Source organism: Orycteropus afer, unplaced genomic scaffold (assembly GCF_000298275.1).
Source record: "Orycteropus afer afer isolate SDZICR_OR568_19922 unplaced genomic scaffold, OryAfe1.0 scaffold00049, whole genome shotgun sequence".
Taxonomy (NCBI): domain Eukaryota; kingdom Metazoa; phylum Chordata; class Mammalia; order Tubulidentata; family Orycteropodidae; genus Orycteropus; species Orycteropus afer.
Window position 1 is genome coordinate 11,029,200 of NW_006921636.1, and position 27,262 is coordinate 11,056,461.

The 27,262-nt window shown below is 51.3% G+C and overlaps 3 protein-coding genes across 3 annotated transcripts in view; 1 reads left to right on the forward strand and 2 right to left on the reverse strand.

The window, feature by feature from the left end:
• Positions 1–1,269: 1,269 nt before the first annotated feature.
• On the forward strand, positions 1,270–5,576 carry TNNC2 (troponin C2, fast skeletal type). The gene is made up of 6 exons (XM_042780628.1): positions 1,270–1,305; positions 4,473–4,524; positions 4,697–4,840; positions 4,938–5,052; positions 5,187–5,323; positions 5,545–5,576. The coding sequence occupies exons 1-6, from the start codon at positions 1,270–1,272 to the stop codon at positions 5,574–5,576; spliced, it is 516 nt and encodes a 171-aa protein (XP_042636562.1).
• A 5,625-nt stretch (positions 5,577–11,201) lies between these two features.
• On the reverse strand, positions 11,202–14,230 carry UBE2C (ubiquitin conjugating enzyme E2 C). The gene is made up of 6 exons (XM_007938375.2): positions 14,130–14,230; positions 13,641–13,668; positions 12,820–12,906; positions 11,931–12,135; positions 11,769–11,828; positions 11,202–11,260 (listed from the first exon to the last, which is right to left on the reverse strand). Exons 1-6 carry the CDS (start codon positions 14,228–14,230, stop codon positions 11,202–11,204), a joined length of 540 nt encoding a protein of 179 aa, XP_007936566.1.
• Positions 14,231–15,380: 1,150 nt separating this feature from the next.
• Positions 15,381–27,262, reverse strand: part of DNTTIP1 (deoxynucleotidyltransferase terminal interacting protein 1) — a 30,795-nt gene continuing 18,913 nt past the window's right edge. Inside the window, exons 5-13 of the mRNA XM_007938378.2 lie at positions 24,762–24,830; positions 24,515–24,571; positions 24,230–24,288; positions 23,452–23,497; positions 20,942–21,000; positions 20,779–20,839; positions 17,540–17,611; positions 15,634–15,689; positions 15,381–15,516 (exon numbers count right to left, since the gene is read on the reverse strand). Coding sequence (XP_007936569.1) covers positions 15,381–15,516; positions 15,634–15,689; positions 17,540–17,611; positions 20,779–20,839; positions 20,942–21,000; positions 23,452–23,497; positions 24,230–24,288; positions 24,515–24,571; positions 24,762–24,830 — 615 coding nt within the window. The remainder of the gene's footprint in view (positions 15,517–15,633; positions 15,690–17,539; positions 17,612–20,778; positions 20,840–20,941; positions 21,001–23,451; positions 23,498–24,229; positions 24,289–24,514; positions 24,572–24,761; positions 24,831–27,262) is intronic.

A 27,262-nucleotide genomic window follows, 5' to 3' on the forward strand; every position in this document is an offset into this window, starting at 1 on the left:
AAGACACATCTCAATCATTCATTCAACACTCACTTATTCACCAAACACTGGCTGAGTATTAAGTTGAACTTCGGTATATGCCTCATAAGTCTGGGTACAAAGGAAAAATAAAAACCAAACCTGTTGCCATCTAGTCAGTTCCTACTGACGGCCGCCCCGTGAGCTTGTGCTTCAGTAGAACTGTGCTTCACGGGTTTACTTGGCCGTAATCTTCCAGAAGGAGATCACCAGGCCTTTCTTCTGAGGGACCACTGGGTAGGTTTGAACCACCCTAGTAGTTGAACACAAACCATTTGCATCACCCAGGGACTTGGATACAATGTAATACCATGGCTGTCAGAGCAGGGCAGTCCCTCAGAAATCTGGTCTGCTGCTGCCATTTTACAGGCGGGAAATCTGAGTCTCAGTGAGGGGAAGGGGTTCTTAGGACCCTGGTTCATACGAACAGAGCCAGAAGTAGAAGGATTCCTGATGCCCTGTCTTGTGTTTTCCTGTTTGGATATCCCCCTGCAGTGTCCTTGAGAGACGATCTAGCTCCTGCTTACATCCAATGATTGGGGTGTGTGTGTGGAGTTCATGACCTCACCAAGCTGTGTGTTCTCATTATTGTTCATCCGTAACTGTTAGGACATTCCTCTTTATATTAAACTAGATGCAGTCAGTTCAGTTATTCTTACATAGAACACAATATTTACTGAACACTTTAAGAGCTAAGTAAGAGCCCTGGGGGTGTAGCAGTTAAGCGCCTGGCTGTTAATTGAAAAGACAGTGGTTCAAAACCACCAGCCACTCCTCAAGACAAAGATGTGGCAGTCTGCTTCTGTAAAGATTACAGCCTTTGAACCCTATGAGGCAATTCTACTCTATCCTATAGGGTTGCTGGGAGTCAGAATCGACTGGATGACACAGTTAAGTGCCAAGTGCTGGGCCCTGGGGGATGAGATGGGAAGCAGGAAACCGTCTGGTCTGTGGCACTCAGAATAGGCTCAGTGCTGTGACTGAGGAAACTACTAGAGACCACCCTGGACTCCCTTGGCCTGGGAGTGGAGGAGGAGGGATCTTGGCAGAAAAACTAAATGAAACAAACAGACACACAGCAGCTTGTGCAGAGGCCTGGAGGCCATGCAGGGTGGAGGATGAATGATGTATTTAAATCTGACCACAGCAGAGGAACTGCAAGGTGGGGAGAGCCAGGGGAGTGAGATTGGACGGGTGGGTGAGACCTTATCTATTTCTCTTAATAAAGGAAAAAGCAAATGGATGAACAACATGACCTCTGAGGGGTCCACGGCCTCTTTTCCAAAGGTACTGCTGGTTCCAACCTTTGTGTCCAAACTGACATTTCCTGGATGTCACCTCTGCCCTCTGCCAGCCTGGGGGAGGCCTGATTTAGCCTGACCTGGCTTCCAGAGCTTTCCTTGGAATGTCTATATATAGGGGAAGGGGGCAGCCCAGTTGCCACTGTCTATCTGCCTCCTCTGCTGTCCAGCCCCTTCTCTGGCTCCAGGACCTGGGTTGCCTCAATGTTCTTTCTGTTGATTGGTCTGCTTGTCCATGAGCCTTGCCTAATCCCCAACACCCAGCCTAAACCCTGGGGATTCACGGGGTGGGCTCCCTTCAGACAACTTGTCCATGTCTTCACCCTCCAGAAGGCCAGGTGAGCACCTCTAGACTTCTTCACGGCCCTCCAGGAAGGGGCCATCTGTCCCTTCACCCACTTGGAGAAACTCCCCTGGCTACATCCCCTGTCGCCCCAAAAAAGTGAATCCCAAACACCCTTTTCCTAGAGAAGCTAAGCTTCAGAGAAGAATCTTTTCTTCAGTGTTTATCTTATTTCTCCTCTAAATCTGCACTCTCTCCCTGACCCCTCCACACACTTCTTCTGAACACCTGCTGCCCTCCTAGGACTGTCTCAACTCCTCCCCAGGCAGGATTAAGAATAAGAATCACTCACATAAGTATAGAGCTTTAGGATTTACAAATCACTTCAGTAAAATGGGGATAATAATAGTTGCTACCTCATAGGATGAATACTTGATGAGGTCATGTGATGAACATGCCTAGCACAGTGTGTGGCATACCATGGAGGTTCAATAAATGGTGGCCGTGCCCATCATTTTTACCTCCTCCTATCCCCTACCCTTACTATGGTTCAAGGTCAAGACATTCTACTTTCTAAGTTCCAACCTCATGTATCTGGCACAAGTTAGGTGACTCATACCTGGGCTCCCATTTACCAGTCTCTCTGTGAGGGAGGTTCTGACTATCCCCATTTTACAGCTGAGAAAACGGAGGTTCAGAGAAGCATAGCCACCTTCCCAAGGTCACACAGCTCGTAGAGGCAGTACTCGGATCTTGGATTTTCGAACCACAAGGCTGTGCTCTTCCAGCTCTACCCACTTTCCTGTTCTGATGGTCTTTTCCCATCTTGAAGCAAGTGTGCTTCCTGAGGGGGCTGCTCTCTGAGGCAGCAGAGCAGGGCGGGTCCTCCTCCCAAGAATCTAGGACGTCAAGGCCTGCCACCTGCTTGGAGGTTTAAATTTCTCTGCAAGGGCCCTTGGCTAAATTAGGTAATGGGCTAAGGGCTCTGGGAAGGGTGGGGCTTACTGACCCCAGGATCTGATTGGCTGGAGTATCCAGTCCTGGGGAGCAGGGAGGTGGGAGGCAAGGGTGCCCCTACAAATCCTGGGAGCTGGAGTGGGCCAGGACATTTTTGGGTGGTGGAGTGCAGAGGAGGTGACCTGTGGCAGAGGAGTCCCAGTGACCTGCAACCATGGTAAGGATAAGGAGGAACTTCGTTCCCTCACTCCCTGGAGCACCTCTGGGCCTCTCTGAGGACAGGTCTGGGTGCTCTGGGGGCAGTAACTTGGATGTTTGAAGATGGAGCGTGAAGGTTCCTTAGAACCCAGGTTTCTCAGAGAAAGCCTGAGAAGAAGGCCTTCAGCTTCTCTTGGGAGGGAAGGGCTGGAATGTTCCAGGGACTGAGTCATTGAGTCTCAAGGCTAGTGATTCTTCCAGACCTGACACTTGGAGCAATGTCAGTCATAGAATTGTGAGGGGTCTTCACTTGGCTCCCTCATGGTACAGATGGGGACCCTGAGAGCCAGAGGGAGTTGACCAAGGTCACCCAGCAAGCCAGTGAGTGGCAGAAATGGGCTAAAAGCATGACCAAATCTTCCTACTGTTAGTGACAGAAGACAGGATGCTTGCAACACCTGGAGCCAGGACAGAGGATGACAGACCAGAGTTAGACAGACCCCAGCCTCTCAGAGAGGGGTTCTGATTTGGGGCTCTCATTCTTCTGAGACTCCCCTCCCCACTTCAAGGAGTAACCAGACCCCAGAGCCCAGCTGCTGTTGCCCACACCTGACTAAAAATAGCCTGCCCTCCTGGCATAGGGAAAGGGGGGGAAGGGCAAGGAGCGAGGCCAGAGGCCGAAGAACTCCTTGGACACTTCAGCCCTTTCTCACTGCCAGCTTCAGTCCAATGGCCCCTCCTCCAGGAAGCTGACCCAGATGGCCTGGCTTGGTTGGGACTGGAAACCCCTACAGCAGTCTTACCTTCACCCCGCCAAGGCCTCCAGCCCATTCTCTCCAGCATGAGACTCTTTGCTCTAATGACTGAATCCTAAGAAGGAATCTTAAAATGTGTAGCCACCCACATCTTCCATTTTGGAAGGGAGGGAATAGTGTGTCCCACTCTTCTTGGTGGTTCCAGTACCTGGTTGTGGCCTGACATGTAGTAGGTTCTCAGTAACTTTGTGTTGCTTTATTGTTTATTTGAGAACAGACATTTATTGAGCACATACTAATGCACTAAGGAGCTCTGGTGACACAGTGCCTAAAGCATTTGACTGCTAACCAGGTTGGCATTCAACCCACCAGCTGCTCTGTGGAAGGAGGATGGGACAATCTTCTTCCATAAAGATTGACTGCCTTGGAAACCAGTGGGCATTGCTATGAGTTGAAATCAACTCAACGGCAGTGGTTTTGGTTTTGGTTTTTGGGAACTAAAACAATAGGCACCATTGTTGTTGTTATGTGCCATTGAGTTGGCCCCGACTCATAGCGACCCCTCCTTGGGTTTCTGAGGCAGTATCACTATGGAAGTAGATTGCCCCATCTTCCTTCCGAGGCACCATTAGGAGCCAGGAAAAACTGGAAGATCATCCTGGGAAGTTGCTTTAATGTCCGTGATTTCGTCTCTATCCTGAGTGATTTGCACAAGGTCACGAGGGTGGGGGTATTCCTGACTTGACTTCAGACTGACCTGTGAGGTGGCCTTGAGTATAATCTGTCTCCTTAGTGCTTCTAAACAGGTTTGGGTGCTGTGGGGCCACCAGGGAGGTGTGGCAAGTTGGGACCTGGTCTGCTGGAGGAAGTGGGGGGCACTTACATAAATGGGGTTGGGAAGAATTGAGCTACGGCAAGAATCTGCCCTTTTTGGTCTCTGACTGTGTGTGTCTTTTGCAGACTGACCAGCAGGCTGAGGCTCGGTCCTACCTCAGCGAGGAGATGATCGCTGGTGAGTGAGGGTGGAGGATGGGCTGTTTGGGGCTGTGTGTGTGTGTGATGTTTGGGGTAGGGCCAGGGTGGGAGGGTAGGTGTATCTACAATGGGGGCTCTGGAGGTAGCAGAGAACCCAGGTTCCCTTTAGCTCTGCGCCCTCATTCCTCCCCACCCCCCACCCCCGGCAGAGTTCAAGGCCGCCTTTGACATGTTCGATGCTGATGGCGGCGGGGACATCAGCGTCAAAGAGCTGGGCACCGTGATGAGGATGCTGGGCCAGACACCCACCAAAGAAGAGCTGGACGCCATCATAGAGGAGGTGGATGAGGATGGTGAGCGGGCGACCCTCTGGCGGCCGGGCTTGGTGATGGCGGGGAGAGGCGGGCATCCAGGGCTCAGGCCCACCCGCGCACCCTCTCCCCTACTCAGGCAGCGGCACCATCGACTTCGAAGAGTTCTTGGTCATGATGGTGCGCCAGATGAAAGAGGATGCGAAGGGGAAGAGCGAGGAGGAGCTGGCCGAGTGTTTCCGCATTTTCGACAGGTGCGCTAGGGACGTGGGGGCCTGGTGCGCAGGCAGGGCGCCGCCATTCCCAGGAGGAGGGTGTGGCAGGGCGCTCCCGCGTGGCCAGGCAGCTTACCCCGGCCCTGAGTGTGGTCCTGGCCCGCTGCCCCCAGGAACGCGGACGGCTACATCGACGCGGAGGAGCTGGCTGAGATTTTCCGAGCTTCCGGGGAGCACGTGACCGACGAGGAGCTCGAGTCTCTGATGAAAGACGGAGACAAGAACAACGACGGCCGCATCGACTTTGATGGTGAGGGCCGCGGGGGCGCCCGGGCGCTCAGGGCTGCGGTGTGCCCTTGGCCTTGTGGGCAGGGCTGGGCGTAGCCTGAGAGGTCCCTCCCGTCCCCCCCGAGCTGGTATTGGCCTGGGGCGCCTTGGTGCTGTTTAGCCATTGATGACTTGGTGCCTCTGAGCGTGGACCCAGCCGACGCCCGCAATGGGCTCTGACCTGTCTCGTCTTCTTCCCCGCAGAGTTCCTGAAGATGATGGAGGGCGTGCAGTAAAGAGTCGGCCCTCGCCTGCGCCAAGACGCGCGTCCCCTGCGCCTGGGCGGCTCCACCCGCTCCCATCCTCCGCCCAGAAGGGAGGCGCGAGTCCTTCTGGGTCTGGGTCTGGGTCTGGAAGGAATAAAAGGAAACCTTGCAAAGCGCGTGGCCTGAGGGAACCGAGGGCCGGGGCAGCGGGTCTCAGAGTCGCCTTGCTCGGCCACTGTCAAGCACCCCGAGCGCCCCGGGGGCCGAGATCCGAGGCAGCCGCTGCTGAGCCCCCGGCCGCGCTCGCTGCGCTCGGTGGGTTCGCGCTAAGCTACCCGCAGCTGGCGCTGGTTCTGAGCGGCTCCGCGGCTGGGCCGCGGCTGCGCCACGCGCCGGAGCAGGGAAGCTGCAGGGCTTGGAGCCGGGGCAGAGTGAGCCCGCGGACGATACGCGGGCGGGTGGTGTAGGGTGAGGACGAGGCAGGAGGCTGGGATCCGGAAGCAAGCCCCTGCGGTCCCCTCACCTTCCCGCCTGCTTTTCCTTGTGGGGCCTTTGGGTATTGGGTGCCGTATTCGCCACGCCTTACGCAGGCCACGGATGTGGGGAGCTGGGAGGGTATGCCCACCGGTGCCCGCCAAACCCACTGCCATCGAGTGGATTCCACTCACAGCGACCCTCATTGGTTTCCAAGGCTGTGAATCTTTATGGAAGCAGATTGCCTGATCTTCCTCCGGCGGAGCAGCTAGTGGATTTGAACCGCTGTCCCTCGGGTTAGCAGCCAAATGCCTTACTCACAATGCCATCAGTCATCCCAGGCAGCATGGTCTCTGCCTGTGTATTCTTTGGCGCGCTTACAGGTGCGAGATACCGTAGATGGCAGGGGCGAGGCACGCAATTACGAAGGACGTGCTGACTTGTCATCTCAACCCTGAATCCCTGCCTCTGCCGGTCTTCCTGCTTTATACCCCTTCCAAGGTGCTAACCGAGGGCCACCAACACGATCTGGCTGTGTGATCCGGCCACTTCCCTGTTGAAAGTCCTTCAAGTCTCCCCCCTGCTGCTAGTATCAAAATGCAAATTTCTCCCTCCCGATACCCGCTTCGCAGGGACTCCACCCACACTGGGATATTGACCATTCCTGATACAGACCCGGATGCACTTGCAGGGCTTTGGCCCTTTGCAAATGCTGTCCTTGCCTGGGATGCTTTTCCTCCTGGCAAATGCAACTCAGACGACCGGGTTCAGATACCATCATCTCCTTCCTTGGTCCCATTGGCTGCCAGCTCTGGCTCCTGGAGGTCTTTGTACGCAAGACAATTACAGCAGGCATCAAACCATCCCTCAGGAAGGGTAGTGCTGGTTTAGCTTCAGAGTCAGGCTGCCTGAGCTGGAGTCCTCACTGCCTGTGACACGACTCCAAAAGCCAAACTCACTGCCATTGTCAATACCCGCTCATAGTAGTAACCTGTTGGGTTTCCGAGCCTCTAAATCTTTGTGGAAGTAGCCTGCCCCATCCTCCTTCCATGGGGCAGCTGTTGGCCTTGAGCTGATGACCCTTTGCTTAGCAGCCAAATGCATTGTCCACTATGTCACCAGAGCTCCTTGTCACACATTAAGCCACTTTGTAAATGGAAATCATGACAGTAGGACCTACCTCACAGGATTGTGTGTGAAGTGCTTAGAACACTGGAACCTAGTCAGCATTTAATAGATGCTAAGCAGATGCCATAGGCGCTCTGGTGGCGTAGTGCCTAAGGCACTTGACTGCTAACCAGAAGGCTGGCTGTTCAAACCCACCAGCCACTCCTTGGAAGGAAGGTTGAGCAATCTACTTCCATAGTGATACTGCCTCAGAAACCCAAGGAGGGGTCGCTATGAGCCGGGTCTACTCAACAGCACATAACAACAACAAAAAGAAGCAGATGCCATGGGGTTGATTCTAACTCAATTAACAGTCTAGCACTTAACCGTGCACCCCCCGGAGACTCCTTTTCCTCAGTGCTGTGGTCAGCATGATCACCACTGTCACTCGGGAAACTCTGAAGTCTCCTCTTCTTCCTCATTGCTGCGGCCCGTTCCTCTCCTTCACGTTCTTCTCGCCTCTTTCTGTCCCATTCCGGTTTGTATTTCCAGACGGGATCAGCGCTAGAATTTAATCACCATCACCATTTATTAAGTGCCTACTGTGTGCTACGCATTGCTTGCACTGTGTCATTTTAGCCACACAGCCACCCTAGAGCCACGGCCCGTTTTGGTCAGTCATCCGTGCTCCCCCGCCAGCCCGACTGCTTCCCCTTCTCCCCGGGCTGTCTTATACCTCTGTGGCCCCAGCACCTTCTCTGGAAAAGCCTTCCCTGACCATACTATTCTGCCTCGGTGCCCCACCTCTGTGTTTTCATAGCAACTTGTAAGTCCAGTACACAACACTTATTGAGTGGTTACTAAGTGCCGGGCACTGTTCTAAGATCCTTGTGATTACCCTGTGAGGCAGGTACTAGTATCCTTTCCATTTTAGAGAGCCCCTTGCCGTAGAGTTGATTCTGACCCATAGCGACCCTAAATGATAGAGTCGAGCCGCACCAGAGTTTCCAAGGCTGTAATCTTTGCAGAAACCGACTGCCACAGCTTTCTCCCATGGAGTGGCTGGTGGGTTTGAACCGCCGACCTTTTGGTTAGAAGCTGAGCACTTAACCACTGCACCACAAGGGCTCCTTTCTACACAGGGGTTAAGTGTAAGTGTGTGCATAAGCAACATGGGGTGGAGCTGGGATTCTAACAGTCCTTGAACCTGGACAGTCTGAGCTCTTAAGCACCACTGATTCTACTGTCATCTCTGTGCCTACCCACCCCCTAAGCATCAGCCCCTTTGATCACAGGCCTGTGTCTTTTTCTGAATTACCACCAGCCCCAAACTCAGGACCTTTACCATGCAGGCACTTGACTCTGGTGAGTGACTGGGAATAATTCTACTTTCTAATACCCTAAGGCAGGAGCTCTGGTAGCATAGTGGCTAAGGCACTTGACTGCTAACCAGAAGGCTGGCGGTTCAAACCCACCAGCCACTCCTCGGAAGGAAGGTTGGGCAATCCTACTTCCGTAGTGATACTGCCTCGGAAACCCAAGGAGGGGTCGCTATGAGTCGGGGTCGACTCGACGGCAAACAACAACAACAACAACAACAACAATACCCTAAGGAGCCCTGGTGGTGCGACAGCTAAGTGCTTGGCTGCTAACTGAAAGGGTGGCAGTTCAAACCCACCCAGCAGCTCTGTGGGAGAAAGACTTGTGATCTGCTTCTATAGATTGTTGTTGTTGTGTGCCATTGAGTAGGACCCGACTCATAGCGACCCCTCCCTGGGTTTCCGAGGTGGTATCACTCACTACAGAAGTAGATTACCCAACCTTCCTTCTGAGGAGTGGCTGGTGGGTTTGAACCGCCAGCCTTCTCTATAAAGATTATCACATAGAAAGCCCTGCAGGACAGTTCTGTTTGGTTACGTGGGATCTCTATAAATTGAAGTTAACTCAACAGCACCCAACACCACCAGTGCTGCTTACTCTAATACTTCTTCTGTTGCAAATGACAGAAACCAAAACGAAACTTGTTTAAACTGAAAGGGCATTTATTGCCTTGTGAAACTGATACATTATGGTGTGGACTAGAGGCTAGAGTATCACAATGTTGCCTCTCTCCTCTCTCAGCTTTTGGGCTCTGCTTGTCTTCTTCCATGGGCAGCTTTCTCTATAGCAGCCCAGACTCACCGGGCCTCCCTTTTAGTAACCTAATGAGTGAAAGAATTTCTCTCTACCAGTGATTAATTCCAAGGAAGACTCTGATTGGTTCTGAATGACAGTAGATTGAGAGAAAGTAGGTCACGTGACAATCTAGGGGGCCAAATACCATGACCAGTGACCACACAGAAGTTTCCCCAAAGGCAGACAAAAATCCATCCCCTTGGCCACCATCTGTTGGGAGCCAATTGAGCACCAGCTACTGAGCTCTGTTCTCAGACATCCTCTAAGCCAGTGGTTTCCAAACCTGAGCAAATATCGGAATCACCGGGACAGCTTGTAGCAACAGACCGGAGTGTTGCTTTTCTATCAAGCTCCCAGCTGATGGCCCCGCAGCTGGAAGGACCACACCTAGAGAAGGACTGCTCTAAACCATTGTTTAACTAGACCCACAGCAAAGACGTCGCTTGGGAACTGATTAGAAATGAAGACTCAGGCCCTGCCCGGGACCTGGCGAATCAAAATTTGCACTTTAACAAAATCCTCACTTTAGATTAGGAAGCACGGCTCCAAGCCCCGGGAACCGCAGTTCAGACGCCTGTGTTTCAATCCTAGCTCTGATTTTCTTCTCATGTGGTTGCCTAGTGTGGGAGCAGAGAGGCCTGGGCCAGTAGCAGGAGGAAGCAGGGGTAGGTGGGGACCTTCCTGACAGGCGCCCCTGCTGCCTCCTCCCCCTCCCCCAAGGCCTGCATGACCAGCTGCTGGCTGAGCTGGCCTGGCTCAGTGCTGAGCTCGGCACCTTGGAGATCTTATAGGACCTGGGCTGAGCGAATCACCTCCGCCTGCCCTTCCCCCTGCTGGGACCCAGCTGTCAGCACTCGGGTCTCCTCCTTGGGGGTCAAAAGGCTGGAGTGTACAGCAGGTCAGTGGGAAGGAGGTACCAGGGGCTGGGACCCTGGGTCAGTGGGTGCAGCAGCTGCAGGAGCTGCTGGCAATGGAGCAGGAGGTAAACACGCCCCATTGGAACATGGAGCCATCCATGAGGGACCTGGGGCAGGGGCTAAGCCCTGAGCTCAATTCTGAGAGTTTTGATAGGGAAGGGGCTTCCTTGCAGGGTATGCCCAGACCCTGGGCTTGCTGTAGGGTGGCCCAAGCCTTCTCTCTGCTTTTGCAGGGCCAGAACACCTTCTAGTGTCAGTGTCAGGTGGGTGGCTGGTCTCCCCTCACCCCCAACACACAAAAAAAAACCAAACTCACTGCCGTGGAGTCGGATCTGACTCATAGCGACCCCTCCTTGGGTTTCTGAGGTGGTATCTCTATGGAAGTATATTGCCCAACCTTCCTTCCGAGGAGTGGCTGGTGGGTTTGAACCACCAGCCTTCTGGTTAGCAGTCATATGCCTTAGGCTATAGCTACTGCTCTTTCAGGCTAAGATCTCATTCAGCCAGATTTGCAACAGACTAGGTCAAATCCACTAAGAATCCCGAAGCATGTCACAACTCCCCTGAAATAGGCACTATTGTAACATTCATTTTACAAATGAGGAAACAGATGCAGTTATAAAATATCATAAGGGAATAAATCCTAGTCGTCCCACTGCTGGGCCCTATAGTGGAGCTTTTGCTTCTCCTTTCTGAGGAAAAGGGCAGGGCACGAACCTGACCTCTGCAGACATGGTCCCATCTCTAACCCTAGAGTAACTGCAAGGCAGCAACTTGCGAAAGAAAAACACCAAACAAATCCAAAATGCATTTATTTAATATATTTATCACAAGGGCTCAAATGGAGACTTAATTTAAAAAACAAACACAACAAAAATGACACCACAGCTTAAGATACAGAGCACGATACAGAAATCAAGGAAAGGACAGACCATCTGAGGGACAAAATAAACAGAACACACGGGAGGCTGGAGAGACGGGGTCAGGGCTCCTGGCTGGGGACTTGTTTTGAGTAGGTTTCCTGCAGGTACTTCTTAAAGGCTGGAAGAGAGCAGGGAGGTCTTAGTGAGTGACAGGGATAGAAGTGAAGGTCGGTAAGAGGACAGCTTGATCAGGGAAGGGCAGCCATTTGCCTTCTATTAAAAAGCCCTGTAACCTACATCAACGTGGACAGAATTAAAAAACAAAAAACAAACTAAACCCACTGTTGATTCCAACTCACAGCATGGTTTACATAGAGTAGAACTGCCCCATAACGTTTCCAAGGCTGTAATCTTTACAGGGGTAGACTGCCTCATCTTCCAGAGGGGTGGCTAGTACCACCGACCTTTTGTCTTAACAGCCCCGTACTAACCACTGTGGCCCCAGGGCTCCCCCAGGGTGGATGGCACAGGGATTAACATCCTGGTTTTACTGCAAACAGGCAAACCGGAACACCAAGGGGAGGTACAGAGCCAGGCTGGCCCCAACCCAGTCCTCAGGACACTGTCCCAAGTCACCGGGATCCCGCTGTTTGAAGGTTGGGCAAAGAGCAGCCAGTGGGACCCACCTGTGGGGTTTTTCCAGAGCTCGGCAGCATGTGTGTTCAAAGGACTATCAATGTTGGGTTCTGTGGGTGGAGAGAAAAGAATGGCCAAGGGGCTCCACGAGGCTGCCCAGAGGAGTCGAGTCACGTTCCCAGGGAGCAAAGGGAGGGAGTGGTCTGAGTTACCTCCCAGCAGGCTCTGAATGGAAAGGAGGATGGTCCTGACGTCATACAGGGCAGACCACTTGTCCTTCAGGATGTCCAGGCAGATGTTACCCTGAGTGTCCACGTTGGGGTGGTAGCAGGGCGTGAGGAATTTCACTGTGGGCGCGTTGTAAGGGTAGCCACTGGGGAACTCCAGGGAGAGCTTGTATCTCAGGTCTTCATATACCTGGCATTTGGAGAAACAGGCGGGAGTGAGTGTCCCTACCTTAGTGTCAAATCTCGATCCGAGCCTCAGACCAGGGGACTTGCTAGGACATTGGAGTCTGTCTGGGGACTGACAGGAGATGATAAACTCCAGGTCGGTTCTGGTGCTTTGTCTCCTATCGGGTGGCTATGGTTGTACTGTGAGGCACCCTGCAGAAGGTGAGGCTGCTCCCTTAGCCGGTGGAAAATCCAGAGCTACAGGGAACAGCAGTGATCCTTTGATCTAGGGTTGTAAACTGGTGACTTGAGAGCCACCACAGTTACACTTCCATGCAAGCAGAATTTTAATTTGTTGTGAATAAGTAAATGTTATGAGATGTTTGCACAGGACTCAATTTTTCTCACATCAGCTCTGCAGCCATGGAAAGCTGCCCCTTTGTGATGCGGGCCCTCCCTCTCAGACAAAGTGCTTACTTGTTCTCCATTCATCGACCTTACTATCTGGCCCCCCACAGGCATCCATGATGGAAAGTCTTACTTTAAACCCTCTCACAGCAGACGTGGAAAGAACAAAGCCACAAGGTTCAGAGAGTGAACAACTTGGGGCAGTGCCCTGCCCAGAGGAAGCAGACCGGGCACTTGAATTTTGCTTCCCTCCCACCAGATGTAGCCAAGTCGCACCCATGCACCCAGACTCTACACTTACTGTGCCAGCTGCTCCATGGATGGTCCCTACCCACTTGAAAAGGTTGTCTGATTCAGGGAAGGCAGAAATTCCTTTGTCGCCAGACATCTGGGGGCGGAAATGACACTTGCTGGGCTTCTGAGTACACTTTTTGGGGGTAGCGATGGAGACCCGTGGGTGAGCTGCTTCCCCTCAATCACATTTTGATCCAAAAGAAAGCAACCAGAACGAGTTGAGAGGGTCCTTCTGGGGGGTGTGACTAGATGCTCAGGGCTGAACGTGGCCCTCTGGGGAGGAGTATTGGGATTATAAAGGATCCTCGCAGGCTGAGGCAGGGCTTACTCAGGGAAGTAGGAGGCAGCTCTGGACCCAGCATCCTACTGGTGGCCGGGAATTTAACCTGCTTGAGTGAGTGCTGGTTCCGAGCCGAGGAGTGGTTACAGGGAAGGCTTCAGGGACCAGGGAGAGATGCAGTGTGGGAGGTGGCGCGTTTGAGCTGAGAGTTCAGAAATGATGTTGAAATGGACATGAAGAAGACCACTCCAAGGCGGGACAGGACCAGAAATGCTGAGTGGGCGTGGGACAGGGCAAGCTTAGGGCCGGGAAGGAGAGCCAGGGATCACTGAGGAAGGCCTTGTAGGGGTGAGTTCACAGTGAGGGGATGGGATTGGGAGAAGAGGAGGTGTGGGTGGAGTCTGTGAACTTCTCCCTGAAAGAGAGCAGACTGTACCCATCTTTTTAGCCCCATTCGGAGCAAAGGGCTGGGTGCAGGAGGGAGGCTATGATAACCGGGTGGGAGGTGGACCAGCTGGCTGGGGGCTCTGGGTGGCTCGGTCACTCACCATGAGGGTCATCAGCTCCTGCTGCAGCCTGCGGAGAGAACATCTGGGGTCACCTGGGAATCTGGAGGGGCAGTCTTGGAAGCTTGCCCGTCGCCCCCATCTCCACAGTAGGGTCCTAGTGAGTCCAAACCCGTCCTAATCCCAGGCTCTTACAGGAAGCCTCTGGCATGTTTTCCTCCCACTGCTCTCAGGCGTTTCTCCTCTCTCGATCTCAATACCATCCCTGTCCGTCCTCGCCACACCACACCCTGCCCACGGAGGGTAACCGGCGTCATTGTGGCTACGCGGCGGGAGGGTGCCGGCGGAGTCCCTATTCTCCCGTCCTCCTTCGGAAGGTCTCAGTGAGCAGCCTGTCGTCCGGCCGTGTCCCCGCCGCCCTCCAGACCTCCTCCGTCCCAGGGGGAGGTGAAGGTCCCGGAAGTCCTGCTCTCGGTCCCAATGCCCCGGCATGCCAGGCCCCGACGGGTGTTTCATCTCCACCCCGCTCACCTCTTGCCCACGGAGCCCCGGGCGGCGCCCCCGCTGGGCTCGGCCCCTTTTCGGGCGGCAACGATGCTGGCTGCAGCTGGGTCACGGTTCTGGGAGGCCATCCGGTCCGCACTGACAGAGACAGGAACTCGGAAGACACGACGGCAACTGCAGGGGAGCAGGCCCGCCCGCCCGCATTTGAATTGTAACCCTCTGGCAGCGCTGGCCAATCAACGGCCCGCTTGGGTTTGATCCAGCCAATGGGGCGGGCCAGAGCGCTCCGCCACCGAGCAACTGCTAGACCCACCCACCAAAGCGCCACTATTGGACAGCATAATTTTGCTTCCGAGGGACACTTGGCAGGAGAGGTTGCCATTAACTAACGAATCTGCGGTGGATTGGTGGCCTTTGAAAACGCCGACCATTAAAGGGCAGGAAAAAGTCCATGTGGGACGAACGTCTTCAACTCCAACGCCTAGCTACTCTAGGTTCCGCCCGGCACGCCCTGCCACGATCCCCTCTCAGAGGGGAAGAGAGTGTCTCTCACCTTGGGGAACCTTTTACCCAAAACAGAAACCCCTGCTCCTTCCCCATTATGATGGCCTAGACACATCTGCTGAGGTCCAGGTGTCTGAATATCCCAGAAATGGGGTTAAAACTAGAAGCTGATGGCCAAAGCCCGTGATTCCCCATCAGGAAGCATGGCTCATAGACTGCTTAGCTGCTTTGCTGTGAGATCTTGGGCTGGTTAGTGCTTTCGGCTCTAAAATAGGGGTAAAAAATGCCACTGTGTAGTTTTTATAGGGTTCCTCATCTACCCTTTTGGGCCTGCCACCACATTCTGCCACATCTCCGTTTTAGGTGAGTGAAGAGGTAAACACAGGGAGAGGGAGGTTGGTCTCATAAAGCAGATAGGCACGAGACAGTGGGCGCCTCCCAAGTTTTATCTGGGAAAGGGCAGGGGTAGCTGGTCCTTTTTTCTTCCATCTGCTCCATCATGAGGCCACTGATGTTTCTCAGCCCCTACAGGGCAGACGGCACAGTAGGCTCACCATCTGTTTATTACAAACTATTTAATTGCTTTGTATCCCAATAACTTTACAAATACAGACCCACATGGCTGTCTGGGGTGCTCTGCAGTTGAGTCACTACAAACCAGCCTAGGTAGAGCATAATGCTGCCGAGATCCTGTTAGGAGCGGCTCAGTGGTGGCCTTGGCCGTGGGAGAGAGGGCCTAGGAGGAGGGCATCCACGTCTATCCAGGGCCGGGCCTCAGGTCTGTGGAGGTGCTTCAGCGCGATGCTCATTCTCTGTCCGTAGTGTTTCCATGTACTTTCGCATCTTCTCAACCATCCAGGAGGGTAGGACGAAGGACTTCAGCTCCTCCAACTTCAGGTCTAGGCAGCCCCTGGGAGAGACATTCAGGAAGAAGTGGAAGCAAGGAAGTAAGTATGCTGACCCAGCCTCATTCCCAGGGCTACTCTGAGGCAGGGGCTCAAAGGGACAGGAGACCCAGTGGCTTTACCTGTAGTCATCGCTGGCAGCAAGGTCCCGGATGTCCTCCTCGATGAGAAGGTAGGCCTGGGGAGGCAGCAAAGGAGAGCGGTCGGTGCCTCTGATTCACTTCACCTCAATCGGACTTTAGTAAACGTTTGCTTAATGTAAGGCCTGCTACCAGGCTTGAAAGGGCGAGTTTACAATTTAGTAGGGAAGAGCAGTAAGGAGATGTCTGGGCAATGGTTCCTTGAGACAATCTTTCACTCAAATAGAAACTTTATGGATGAAGGAGTGGAAAGTGGTGACTAATTATTTATATACCGCCTCCCACTCTTTCAAGGACTCAAAGTGGCTTACAGCAAAATGGCAAAAGGGCTAACAAAGTACATATGGTAACAGGAAGCCAGGAGGAAGCTATATGCTAACTCTGGGGACTAAGTAAATTTTTGAGCTTCAGGGCACAAAAGAAACCACAGTTCATGACACTGCTGGCTAGTACTGGGCCATACTGCTCTGGGGTTGAGCTGTGGCACAAGGTCAAGGCTGGCCCTGGCGGGAGCCCCCTTGGGAACCTCCCACATAGAGGATGTTTCCATCACATTAAGTCTTCTGTGGGAGACATTTCTTTCTAGGCTTAGGGTCCGGAGTAATTGTGCATCCCCTGAATATTTTGATTGTTTTTATCTTAAGGCCTTGAGAACTATGCAACAGATCAGGTGTCCTTGAGAGCTGACTCTGTGGACACCCATGTAAGTGGCACTGGTCTCTGAGAACAGCAATGAAAAAATTAGGGTGGAAATTTTTTTTAACCCAATCTTGCTCTTGTTTTAATTTGAGTTCCTGTCTTTCCTTTTTTCCCATCTATTTCTTTTTCATGTTGTGCTGTATTTTATGTATCCCTGGTGAACTCCCAGAAATCTTTAGTTTTGGAATAAAGTAGGGGCATATAAAACCAAATCAAACTCAATGCCACTGAGTCAGATCCGACTCATAGCGACCCCTCCTTGGGTTTCTGAGGCAGTATCTCTACAGAAGTAGATTTCCCCATCTTCCTTCCGAGGAGTGGCTGGTGGGTTTGAACCGCCAGCCTTCTGGTTAGCAGTCAAATGCCTTAGGCACTACGCCACCAGAGCTCCCAGGGGTGTATAAGAGCAGTAAAATAAAAGAAAGCCTTCATTACAGAAAGGAGATGGCACACCATTTTGCAAGGGAGTCACTACATACAAATCACAGAGTCCTAAGCTCTGTGCTACCTCTGGGAACTAAGACACTTCGGTCTTGAGCTTTGTGGCAGAGGGCAAAACATGCTAACTGCACTGCTGTCCAGTACTTGGCTTACTGTCCTGGGGGAGGGAGAACTGTGGCACAACGCCCAGGCCGGCTCTGGGACGGGGCTCTTTTGGGAGCGTGTGATGGACACATCCCTCCAGGACAGTTCTGGAGCACATTCAGCAGTGATTTTCCGAAGGCCTGTCCCTGACAGGAACTCTCGAAGGAAAGGTGCTTCTGGAAGGGACTGCCAGGCATGGTGAACAAGCTGTAGGTCAAGGCTAACTCCACGGACAGGTGGGTGTTGCCTGGGGTGCTGTGTGGAACAAAGATGCCACAGCTGTGTCTGGGGAAGTGTTGGGAAATCTTGTCAATGGGCCCATGATGGAAAAGTGTGTCTTGTACCCAGCATTCCTATGCACAGCTAATATGATGCAGATATGTAGTCTTAAGGGGAGGAGAGGAAGTGACCAGGCATTGTGTGGGAGACCTAGGGACAGGGAAGGGCATCCTGGGCCCACAGTCTGCTCTTCAGCACGAAGGACTGGGCCGTCTCTACCCTTACGAGTCTCCTTTCTCACATTCACCAACATCTCCCCAGACTGCCGTGGAGAGCCAGGCCCCGGGGTGGGTCTGCGGCAGTGGCACGTGGGAACAATGCTTACCATCTTCCCGCCTGTTGCCCGCATGTGATGCTGCTCCGCCAGCCAGTGCTTGTCCTGGGGGTCAGCCGCATACTGTGAGGGATGGAGGCACAGGGGAGACTTGAGTCTGCTGTGAAGGAGCCTTTGCCCCACTGGCCCCAGAGCACACTCTTGGCGCTTGAGGAGTTCTCACCAACAAGATGTTGCCCTCGTCTGGAGGGTGTAGAGGGCTCACAGTCTCCTGAGAGCAAGCTGAGCTAAGTCCTGGGAGGCTAGGGTAAGGGACAATTCCCAGAGATTTAGGATACTTCTAATTCTCCTGCCCTTTGTGACTGGTGGGACTGGTGGGATCGATGACTGACTTAGAGGCTCTTTTAAAAACGATCTGAGGTGGCTTACAACACCTCTGGTTATTATGGTGACTGTATTTCTAATAAAAAATCAAGATACCTCATGCACTAGGGGAGAGAGAACAGAACCACGGGTACAAACCTGGTTGTGGAGTTAGAGAAGCATGGTTTACATACCGCTTCTTCCACTTACTAGGTGTTGAACACCTGGGCCTTCAGTCTTACTTTTCTCATATGTAAAATGGAAAGTATGGTGGTTGTTAAGAATAAATGAGACAGTGTATAAAAAGTGCTAACCACAGTATATGGCACATAAACCCACTGCCATCGAATTGATTCTGACTCATAGTGACCCCCATTGGGTTTCCAAGGCTGTAAATTTTTACGGCAGTAGATTGCCTTACCTTGCTCCTGCAAAGCAGCTGGTGGGTTTGAATTGCTGACCTTCTGGTTAGTGGCCAAATGTCTTACCCACTACACCACCAGAGCTCAGTGCCCAATAAAGGCAGGTTTAGTAAAATAGGAAGAATATTTGAGACAAAGCTGGAAAATCTGGGCTGTATGGTCACCACTCTGGGTTTAAATAAATATGTCACTTCCCAAGTAACGTTTAGTATTCATCAGAGTTTTAAACACGTGCCCTCTCTCGGCCAGCGCTTCCGCCTCCAGGAGGTCACCCTTCAGCATCACTTACACAGGCAGACAGGATGCTGGTGCCAGAAGGTCTGGGGCAGCCTCATTTAGAATAGCAAAATACCGGGAAACAACGTATTCATCAATAGGGAACAAATCAAGAAATTATGGAATATAGATCCTGTGAATTCTACATAGCGATTAAAGCTAAAATGAGGGAGATTTAATTTAATAATATCAAAACGTCGCTAAGATATTACCCACTAGAGTTAGCAGTCAAATGTCTTAGGCACTACGCCACCAGAGCTCCTAGAGTTACGGTGCTCAGCAAACTTTTTCTGTCAAGGACCAGGGAGTAAACACTTTAGCTTTTGCCAGGCATGTATATTTCTGTGTGTCATGTTTTCTGTTTTTTTTAAACCATCCTTTAAAAACGTGAAAACCTTGATTTGGACAGAAACAGGCTACAGGCTGCACTGGGCACACATGTTGCTGTTGGCCTTGCCCTGGACTGTAAGCCCAGGAGGGCAAGCTCTGCCTGCCTGGCTCACGGCCGGATCTCTGGCGCTTTGCGAGCACCTGGCCCAGCAGGAGCACTCAGTACACATCTGCTTGTTGAATGAACAACTGAGTTTTTGGGTAAAAAAAAAAAAATAAAATCAGAGAATGAGAGAGCATGACCTCAATGTCAGCATTAAGGACGGACACACATGCACGCAGCAGACTGAAGGCTGCCCACCACTGCTGGTGAAGAAGAAGAGGAGGGGAGAAGAGTCACAGGGGAGTGGTGACTTCATGTCTTCTCTCTATAAGCTTCAGTGTATTTTTGGATCTTTTCTTTTCATAATAAGAATGGGTTTACAATTATATCTCTAAGCAAAAAAAGTTTACAAAAGGAAAAGGAAAATTAGAATCATGGCCCCTGAAGGACAGAAGAATGGGCAGACGATGTAATAGGCAGTTTCCAGAAGGAACACAGATGGGCTTTAATGAATGGGAAGACGCTTGTTATCACTCGTAGGGAATCGTAGAAAGATTAAAGTGAGAGGTAATATCCTCTGATGATGAGGGGTAGGCTGGGAGTTTATTACAAAGGGTAGGTCTTAGAATTATGCTGGCTGCTTTACTGTACTTTTTAATTCTTTGAACCCTAAGACATCAGTCTATCATGTTCCCACTTTACAGATCTGATGAAACAGGCTCACAATGTGGAGCCCTCTGCCAGGGTCACACAGCAGAGGCAGCACTGACACCACGTGCCTAACCATCAGCCCCAGGAGTTTGGGGAAGGCCCAAGAGCAGGTGTACTTGGGGGACTGTAAGCAGGCTTGGAGGTGGATCTTACAGGACAGACAGGCACAGACAGGGCTGGGGAGGAAGGTCACCCAGGTGAGGGGAACAGGAGGCATGGAGATAAGAAGAAAGGAAGAGGAAGAAGTAGCAAGCAGGCCAAATTGTCTAGGTGTTGGGGATCCTAGGATATAAGGCTGGAAGGTAGAGGAAGCAGGTCTGCAATGGACAGAAGTGGGAGACAGAGGCTGATCCTGAGATACCACAGGGGCTCCAGAGTTGTGGCAGGGGCACCAAACATTATGTATCGTGCACAACACATGTCTTTAACACACTTGCACTATTTTCCCCAATATATTTAGATACAATACAAATTCATGGAAGAGGAGGGTGAATTCAGGACCTGCCCATCTCAGTAGAGGCTAAAGTGCAGCTGCTCTCAGAAGCAAAGTCTCCTACTACTTGAAAAGTGTTAGAACCAGTGCTTTCATCCATCCAATCTCCTTATTTTAGAGCCCTGGTGGTACAGTGGTTAAGTGCTTGGCCACTAATCAAACGGTCAGTGGTTCGAACCCACCAGCCACTCCCTCCCCAGGAGAAAGAGGTGGCGGTGCTTCTGTAAAGAGGACACCTTGACCCTGACTCATCAGTTATTAGCTAAGTAATGCTGGGCAAGTCACTTTGCCTTTCTCCACCTCCATGTTTTTCATTTGTGAAAATAATAATAATAATACCAACCTTAAAGACAGTTCCAGGACATAACATTAAGTGTAGCTGAAAACCGTGTTGGGCACACAAAATTGACATGCAAGGAAGTAGCTGCGGTTATTGTGGCCCAGAGGTGCTGAGCAAATCACAAAAGGCAAATGGCAACAGCAGGGGAGCAGCTCCGGCCCAGAGCCGAGTCCCAGATCCGTGTCTGTCCCAAGTTTCTCTGGGCCATCTACTCCCAGTGCAAGGGCCTGGCTCACTCCACCGCTCACCTACCTTAAAGAGGTGTGGGTGCTTGATGTAGATCCTCCCTCTGGTGCCCCCCATGCCCAGGGCCCTGAAAAGTAAACAGGTGAGGGTGAGGACAGCAGTGGGCATGGCTCTCGAGGTGGGCCCCCTGAGCTTTCCCCTCCCTCGGTGCCAAACCTCTCAGACTTACTTGTTGGCTCGAGATCCCAACACAAAGGTGGTGGACTCATTCAGCCGAGCTGGGTCCCACTATGCAAAAAAACCAGAGAAGCTGGTGAGGGTGAGGTTTGATTCGGTGGGCAGGACTGAAACACTCCTTCCCTGCCCTCTCCCACCACCACCCTTATCCTTTGTTCGATGTTTACTTTTTATTCTGTTGTTGTTGACAATACATACAGCAAAACATACACCAGTCCAACCGTTTCTACAAGTCAGTGGTACTGATGACATTCTTCAAGTTGGGCACCACCGTCACCCTATTTAATCTCCGGTTGCTGTTGTCACTTTGCAGACAGTACTAACTGGCATTATGCTCACAGCAGACAACATACAGTTCGTTTAAGAGACTGAGCACTTGGAAGACTAGACAGGAACCTTAGGGGGCAGGGAGTTTATATTCAGGGGGAGGAAAAACTCAGAAAAGAAAGGGGAGGGTGGTTGCAGAACTGGAAGAATGCCGTCAGGTCAGTGAGCTGGACGTGAGAAGCTGCTGGATCGGCCTATGCTGTGCTCCGTAGATTCTCCACAACAACAACGAGAAAAGAGAGACGAGTCTTTGTAATGGATTAGGCCTTGTGTTGATACTGGGGTTAAAGAGATGAACTAGGGTACACTCTGTTCTCCTGGAGGTCTCAGATAACGATGGGGCTTTGATACAGATGAGTGCAGGGCGATTTACGAGAGGTGCCAAAGGGGAGGATATAGTCAGGGATGCTTCCTTGAAAAGATCATTCCCAAGTTCATTCTGAAAGGATGAGCACGAGTTAGGCAGGGTGGAGGGAAGGACGAAGGGCTTTCCAGGTAAAGGGCAGCACGAAGGCAGGTGAGGTAGGCTCGACGTGCTGGAAAAACCACAGCAGTTCCGTTTTGCTGAAGGAGACAGAATCCAAGTTCGGGCATGGCAACTGATGTGGCTGGAGAGAGAAGCAGGGAGTCTAGGGACCCAGTATGTTTAGGGGTTCACCTTTTATTTATTCTAGGCAATGGAGAATCGTTGGAGGCCCCTAAACAGACAGATTTGCAAAAGGCAGCTCACTCTCCCAGCAACGTGGACAATGGATTTGAGGCAGCAAGGTAGGGAGACCAGTTGAGAGGCTGTTGTAATAAAGGCTTTGAAGGAAGATGAGGGCTTGAACTAGGACAGCAGCAGGATGAAGAGAAGGGACAGGAACTGATATATTTAGGAGGTAGAATCATCCAGGACCTGAGTGGATGCAGGGAGGAGAAGGAAAGGAAGAAGCAAAGATGACTGAAGTAAAGGATGTAAAAGAAGGTCTATGAGGAAGGATTCTGAGTTCACTCTCAGATGTGCTGAGACTGGAACGCCTCTGGGACTTCGAGGCAGAGGTCCACAGGCAGCAGGATACACAAGAGAAAGAGAGGGCTGGACGGACAGAGTGTGCGAGTCTTAGCACATGGTGGCCCCTGAAACCTTCAGTGTGGATGATTCAGGCATCCAGAGAGAAACTGCAGATGGAAAAGTGGGTCAAGGAAAGAATTCTGGGGAACACTCACATGTACGGGTCATCGTTTGCATATGAGAGAGAGAGAAAGAGGGAGAGAGAGAGAGAGAGAGAGAGAAAGAGAGAAAGAGAGACAGAGAGAGAGAAAGAGGGAGGGAGAGAGAGAGAGAGAGACAGAGAGATAGAGAGACAGAGAGAGAGAGAGGGAGAGAAGGCATCTTTGGAGGGGAACAGAAAGATCCAGAATGCAGGACTACTAGCTGTAAGGAAGTAAGAGTTTTAGAAGAAATGAGTGACCACCAGTGTGGGGCCCAGAGGGCTGGTAAGACAAGCGGTAGACAATGTCTACTGCACAAGCCTTAGCCAGGAGAGTGCTGTTCTTATCAACCTTAGTGGCCTTACCAGAAAGACTGTAGTTGAAGAAAGGATTCTACTGCTACAAAAGCTCGCAAACAACTGTTCTGGAGACACCCAGAAGCTAATGGTTAAGAGTACAGGCTCAACAGACCTTGGGTTTGAGACCTGGCTCTGCTGCATACTAGCTATGTGACTGGACAAGTCTCTAAGCCTTAGGACCCTCAAGTGTATTAATCATATAAAATAATTAGATAAAATGATTTCCTGTCCACAGGGGAACTATCAGGAAAGGTAGCTCCTCATCTATAGAATGGTAGCAGAATCTATCTCATTAAGATTGTTGTAAAAATTAAATGAGACAATCCATACAAACCACTTAGAACAGTGCCTGCCACCTATTAAATACTAAATAAACAATAGTGACCATTAGCTTTATAGGGAGAAGGCTTCTCCAGCAAAGACTCAAGCCTTCTCTTGTTTGCTGCTAACTCTGATCTGTACTTGGGATCCTGTTTGGAGGCCAGTGTGGCTGGAGAAAGACCCCTCTGGAATGAAGTGCATACACCTGTCACCACCCCAGCCCCTTCCCTCACAGTGAGGCCCAGAGCCTTGGCTGAGTCTCCCTGGGGCAGTGATCACTGCCACACTCAGCTCACCATACCTTGGGGCCTTCCCGGCGAATTGGTTCACAGGATTTTGGTTTCCATCTGGTTGGAAGGAAAGAAGGAAGGTGACTTCTCCAAGATGAGGCCCAGGCCTGGGAGAAAGTTTGCTGGTGGTGGTAAGAGTCTCTCATGTGCGCTTACTTGCTTCAGGGAGGAGACAGATCTAAGGCGTGCCCATTAACACTATTCCATTTGCCATTCCAGTGGCTTTAAACTGTCCCCCATCCTCCTTCAACCAGCCCAGCTATGGCTTTGTCTCTTTATATATATTGGGCTTCCATGAAGGTTTTGTTTAAAGAAAAGATTCCACTGTTTCAAAAATGTTTGAAAACCACCATGGTGGAGCCAGCATAGTATAGTTTACCCCTCATTAGCCAGGTGACCTTGGGCAAGTCATCTCTCTGAGCCTTAGTCTCCTTGTTGGCAAAATTAATTATACCTTCTTCAGAGGGGGCTGTAGGATTAAATGATAAGGAACGCAGGGTACTTAGACCAGTTACTGACACATCATAAGCACCCCATATGTACTAAGAACAATTAAAAACTCTGTATTTAGTCAAGCTGGGCTGAACTGTTCAAGGGCAAAACCAAGATAAAACTGCCTCCCTCTTCCTGCCTTCTCGCCCCATCCCCCAAACCATGGTTTCCCTTCCCTCAGGTGACTTAAACAGAGGGATCTGACTTTGCTAGGAACAGAACTCTGGCCTCCTTTCCTCCAGGCTTGCCCCTTCCTCTCCCCACTTCTGCCCTCACCACACTGTCAGCCCTACTCACACGATGCCGGCGGCTGCCCGGTCATTTGACAGGATGTGTCCTGGAGGCCGTCCCTTCCTCTGCCATGAAGAACAGCTGTCAAAGGCCTGACCCTGTGGAGAGTCCCCCCCCACCCCACTGGCAGGTCCAGGGTCACCTGGTGGAAATGGTTTTCCAGAGAGAACAAAGGATGTGTCAGCATAAAGAAGGGAGTGACTGTTTCTAAGGTCTCTGCCTCTCATGCCTAGAAAGGCCCCAAGGTGCTGAAGGGCCCTTTCCCAGCCCAAAAATGGGGACATGCTTTACCTTCTTGGGGATGGGGCTTCCTCGATGGGCACATTCCTCTTCTGCCTGCCGCACACGCTGGAAGAAGAGGGAGGGAAGTCAATGGGAGGCTAGTGTTGCAGCAGAGAGCTCCTGGACTCCAGCCCCAGATGCCTTCCCAGCACGATACAGTTTGGACCACGTCTTCCAGATGGGTGGTTCAAAACTGCCTGAGGCTGCCCGCCTCATCAGCCTCCCCCTCTGTGCCCCAGGAGGCAGTGGCTCTGACCTTTATCCCTGGGAGCTCATGGGTCAGTCTGGGTATGACTTTTTCTCCATCTGAAAACAGCAGCTTAGCCTGAAGGGGAAAGATCAAGTGCTAAGAGTCGCCGTTTTGATGGGAAAGCAGCCCCATCTCAATTTTTATGGATATAACTCCAAAGTGGGTGAAAACATTTTCATGGTCAGTATAAAGGCACCCTGAGATATGAATAGCAGTATCAATTTTTTAAAAAAATGCAAATATGTAATGATCATTGTTGAAAAATCAGAGAATGTCAATAAGACAAAAAAACCAAAAACCAAAAAAAAAACAACCTGAAATTTCATTCCTCACAGAAAACTGCTGCTAACATTCTGATGTAAATTCTTCCTGATGTTCGTCAGGTACATAGAGACCATATATTTTTTAAGTAAATGCATTGAGATAAACCTGTTCCTCAGTAAAAAGCCTTTCCTTCATTTAAAAAATGACTGAGTACCTAGTACCTAAGTGCTGGCCCCACAGCAGGAAATAGGCTGAGTAAGGCTGTGCTCTGGTGGGACTCACACTGTGGGTGATCTGGGTAATTAGCAAACACGCACACATAGAAACAAGGTAAATTCGGAACACACTAAATGCTCTGAAGGAAGAAACAAACCACCCCAGGTAGCTATGACGCAGAATCAGCTGAGGGGAGGGCTACTTCAGGGTGGTCAGGGAAGGCCTTGCTGAGAAGGTGGCCTCTGACCTGAGCTGTGGAAGAAGAGGGCCAGCAATGGAGCTGAGAAGTGTGTTTCAGCAACAGGAAGAGAGCAAAAGCTCTCAGGTGGGAACAGACTGGTTTGAGGGAGAAAAGTGTGCCCGAGAAGTAGTGGGCAAAGGGGAGTGTGGTATGCGAGGAGTGTGGTGGCGGCGGGGTGTCTTGGAGGCCGTGTGGAGAGCTGGGGTCATGGGGCAGCACTGGACAGTGCTGAGCAAACCCTTCTTGAAGCATTTCTCCACCAGCTCCTGGGGCCATCCTTCCTACTTCCAGTTTCCCTCCTACTTCTCCGGCCACTCATACTTAGTCTTCTTTGCTGCCTTCTCTTTCTCCATCTGGGTCCTGTCATTCTGTCCTCTCTCATTAGACAGTCTGTCTGCTCTCATCTATGCAATTTTCTGTCTTCAGCTGCTTCCTCTTCTTCAGGCTTGAGACCCACACACCAGTCTACTCCATGTGTCAAATTTGCTAAGGCCCAAACTGAACTCATAATCTTCACCTCCAAAGCCTGTCTCTTTCTAGTAAAGAATGTCATGCACACATTTGTGTGGTAATGTAATTCAGGTCTGTCCACCTGACTAGAGCATAAGTTCTATGAGGGCCAGGATCATGTCTGTACATCTGTCATTTGTTCATTCATTCCTACCCCCACTCAGTCTTTCAGTGCACACTCAGTGTACACATATTAAGGGCCATATTCATAGCAGTGATGAGACCTCAGGCCTTAGCTCTTACAAAGCTCAGATTTTAGCAGAGGCGGGAGTGGGAAGGAGACAGAAAAGAAACAAACACAAATAAGAATTTTAGATTGAAATAAATGAAATGAAGGAAACAGACAAGTGAAGTGATAGAGAGTAAGTGGAGAGAGTAAAGGGAGCGAAGTGGGATGGATGAGTAGTCAGGGAAGGCTTCTCCAAGGGGGTGATATTTAAGGTAACATCTGAAGGAAGGAAGCAGCCACTGCTGTACAAAGTTTGGGGAAGAGGACTCAGGCACTGAGAAAAGCACGTGCAAAGGCCCTGGACCTGATGGGTTAGAGGAACAGAAGGGAGTCTACCATGGCAGGAACATAATGACTAACAGGGAAGTGGGATAGGATGACGTTAGAGAAACAGGCGGAAGCTGGCCCAGGTAGGCCCTGCGGTTGGCAGGAAGGCATCTGGATTGTGTTTTGGCCATGGGAAGTCACCGAAGGGTTTGAGGAAGTGGTGACACAGCCTGATCCATCTTTAAAGAGATCAGTGTGGCTGCTGTGAGTAGAGTGGATTGAGGTGGGCAAGAGTGGAAGCAGCGCAGGGCTGAGACATGGAGAACCACCAGCAGTTCAATGGGCTTCAAAGCCACAGGACCAGGTGAAATCACCTAGAAAGAGAGTGGGCCACAGAAGAGAAGGGGTCTGAGCCCGGAACTCGGGAGTGCGCCAACCATTAGGTCAGGTGAAGAAGATGAAGTCATTAAGGAAGCTCAGGGGAGGCCATGAGGGCATGAGGGCACTGGAGCTGAGACAGGAAAGTGTTCCAAGAAAGATGAAGAGAGCCCTGGCAACAAATACCATAAGACGCTGAGTAAATCAAGGACATTGAAGGCCCGTAGCATTTGACAACACAGAGGGTCCAGGTGATCCTGATAAGATGTGATCCAGTGAAGTGATGGGGGCTGGAGCTAAAACACAGTGAGTAGAAGAGAGAATGGGAGGCGAGAAAGTGGAGCCAGTGATTGCAGGAAACCTTCCCTGAAATCTGATGGTAAAAGGGAAAGGAAAAATAGT

Bases quoted from the DNA above. Each gene is read 5' to 3' on its own strand.
- TNNC2 (XM_042780628.1), top strand. From the start codon at position 1,270: ATGACCTCTGAGGGGTCCACGGCCTCTTTTCCAAAG. The intron at 4,525-4,696 runs GTGAGTGAGGGT...CACCCCCGGCAG, and splicing joins CAGCGAGGAGATGATCGCTG to AGTTCAAGGCCGCCTTTGAC. The intron at 5,053-5,186 runs GTGCGCTAGGGA...CGCTGCCCCCAG, and splicing joins TGTTTCCGCATTTTCGACAG to GAACGCGGACGGCTACATCG.
- UBE2C (XM_007938375.2), bottom strand. From the start codon at position 14,230: ATGGCCTCCCAGAACCGTGACCCAGCTGCAGCCAGCATCGTTGCCGCC. The intron at 13,669-14,129 runs GTGAGCGGGGTG...TTCTCTCCGCAG, and splicing joins CGGGGCTCCGTGGGCAAGAG to GCTGCAGCAGGAGCTGATGA. The intron at 11,829-11,930 runs GTAACTCAGACC...CTCCACCCACAG, and splicing joins CATTCAGAGCCTGCTGGGAG to AACCCAACATTGATAGTCCT.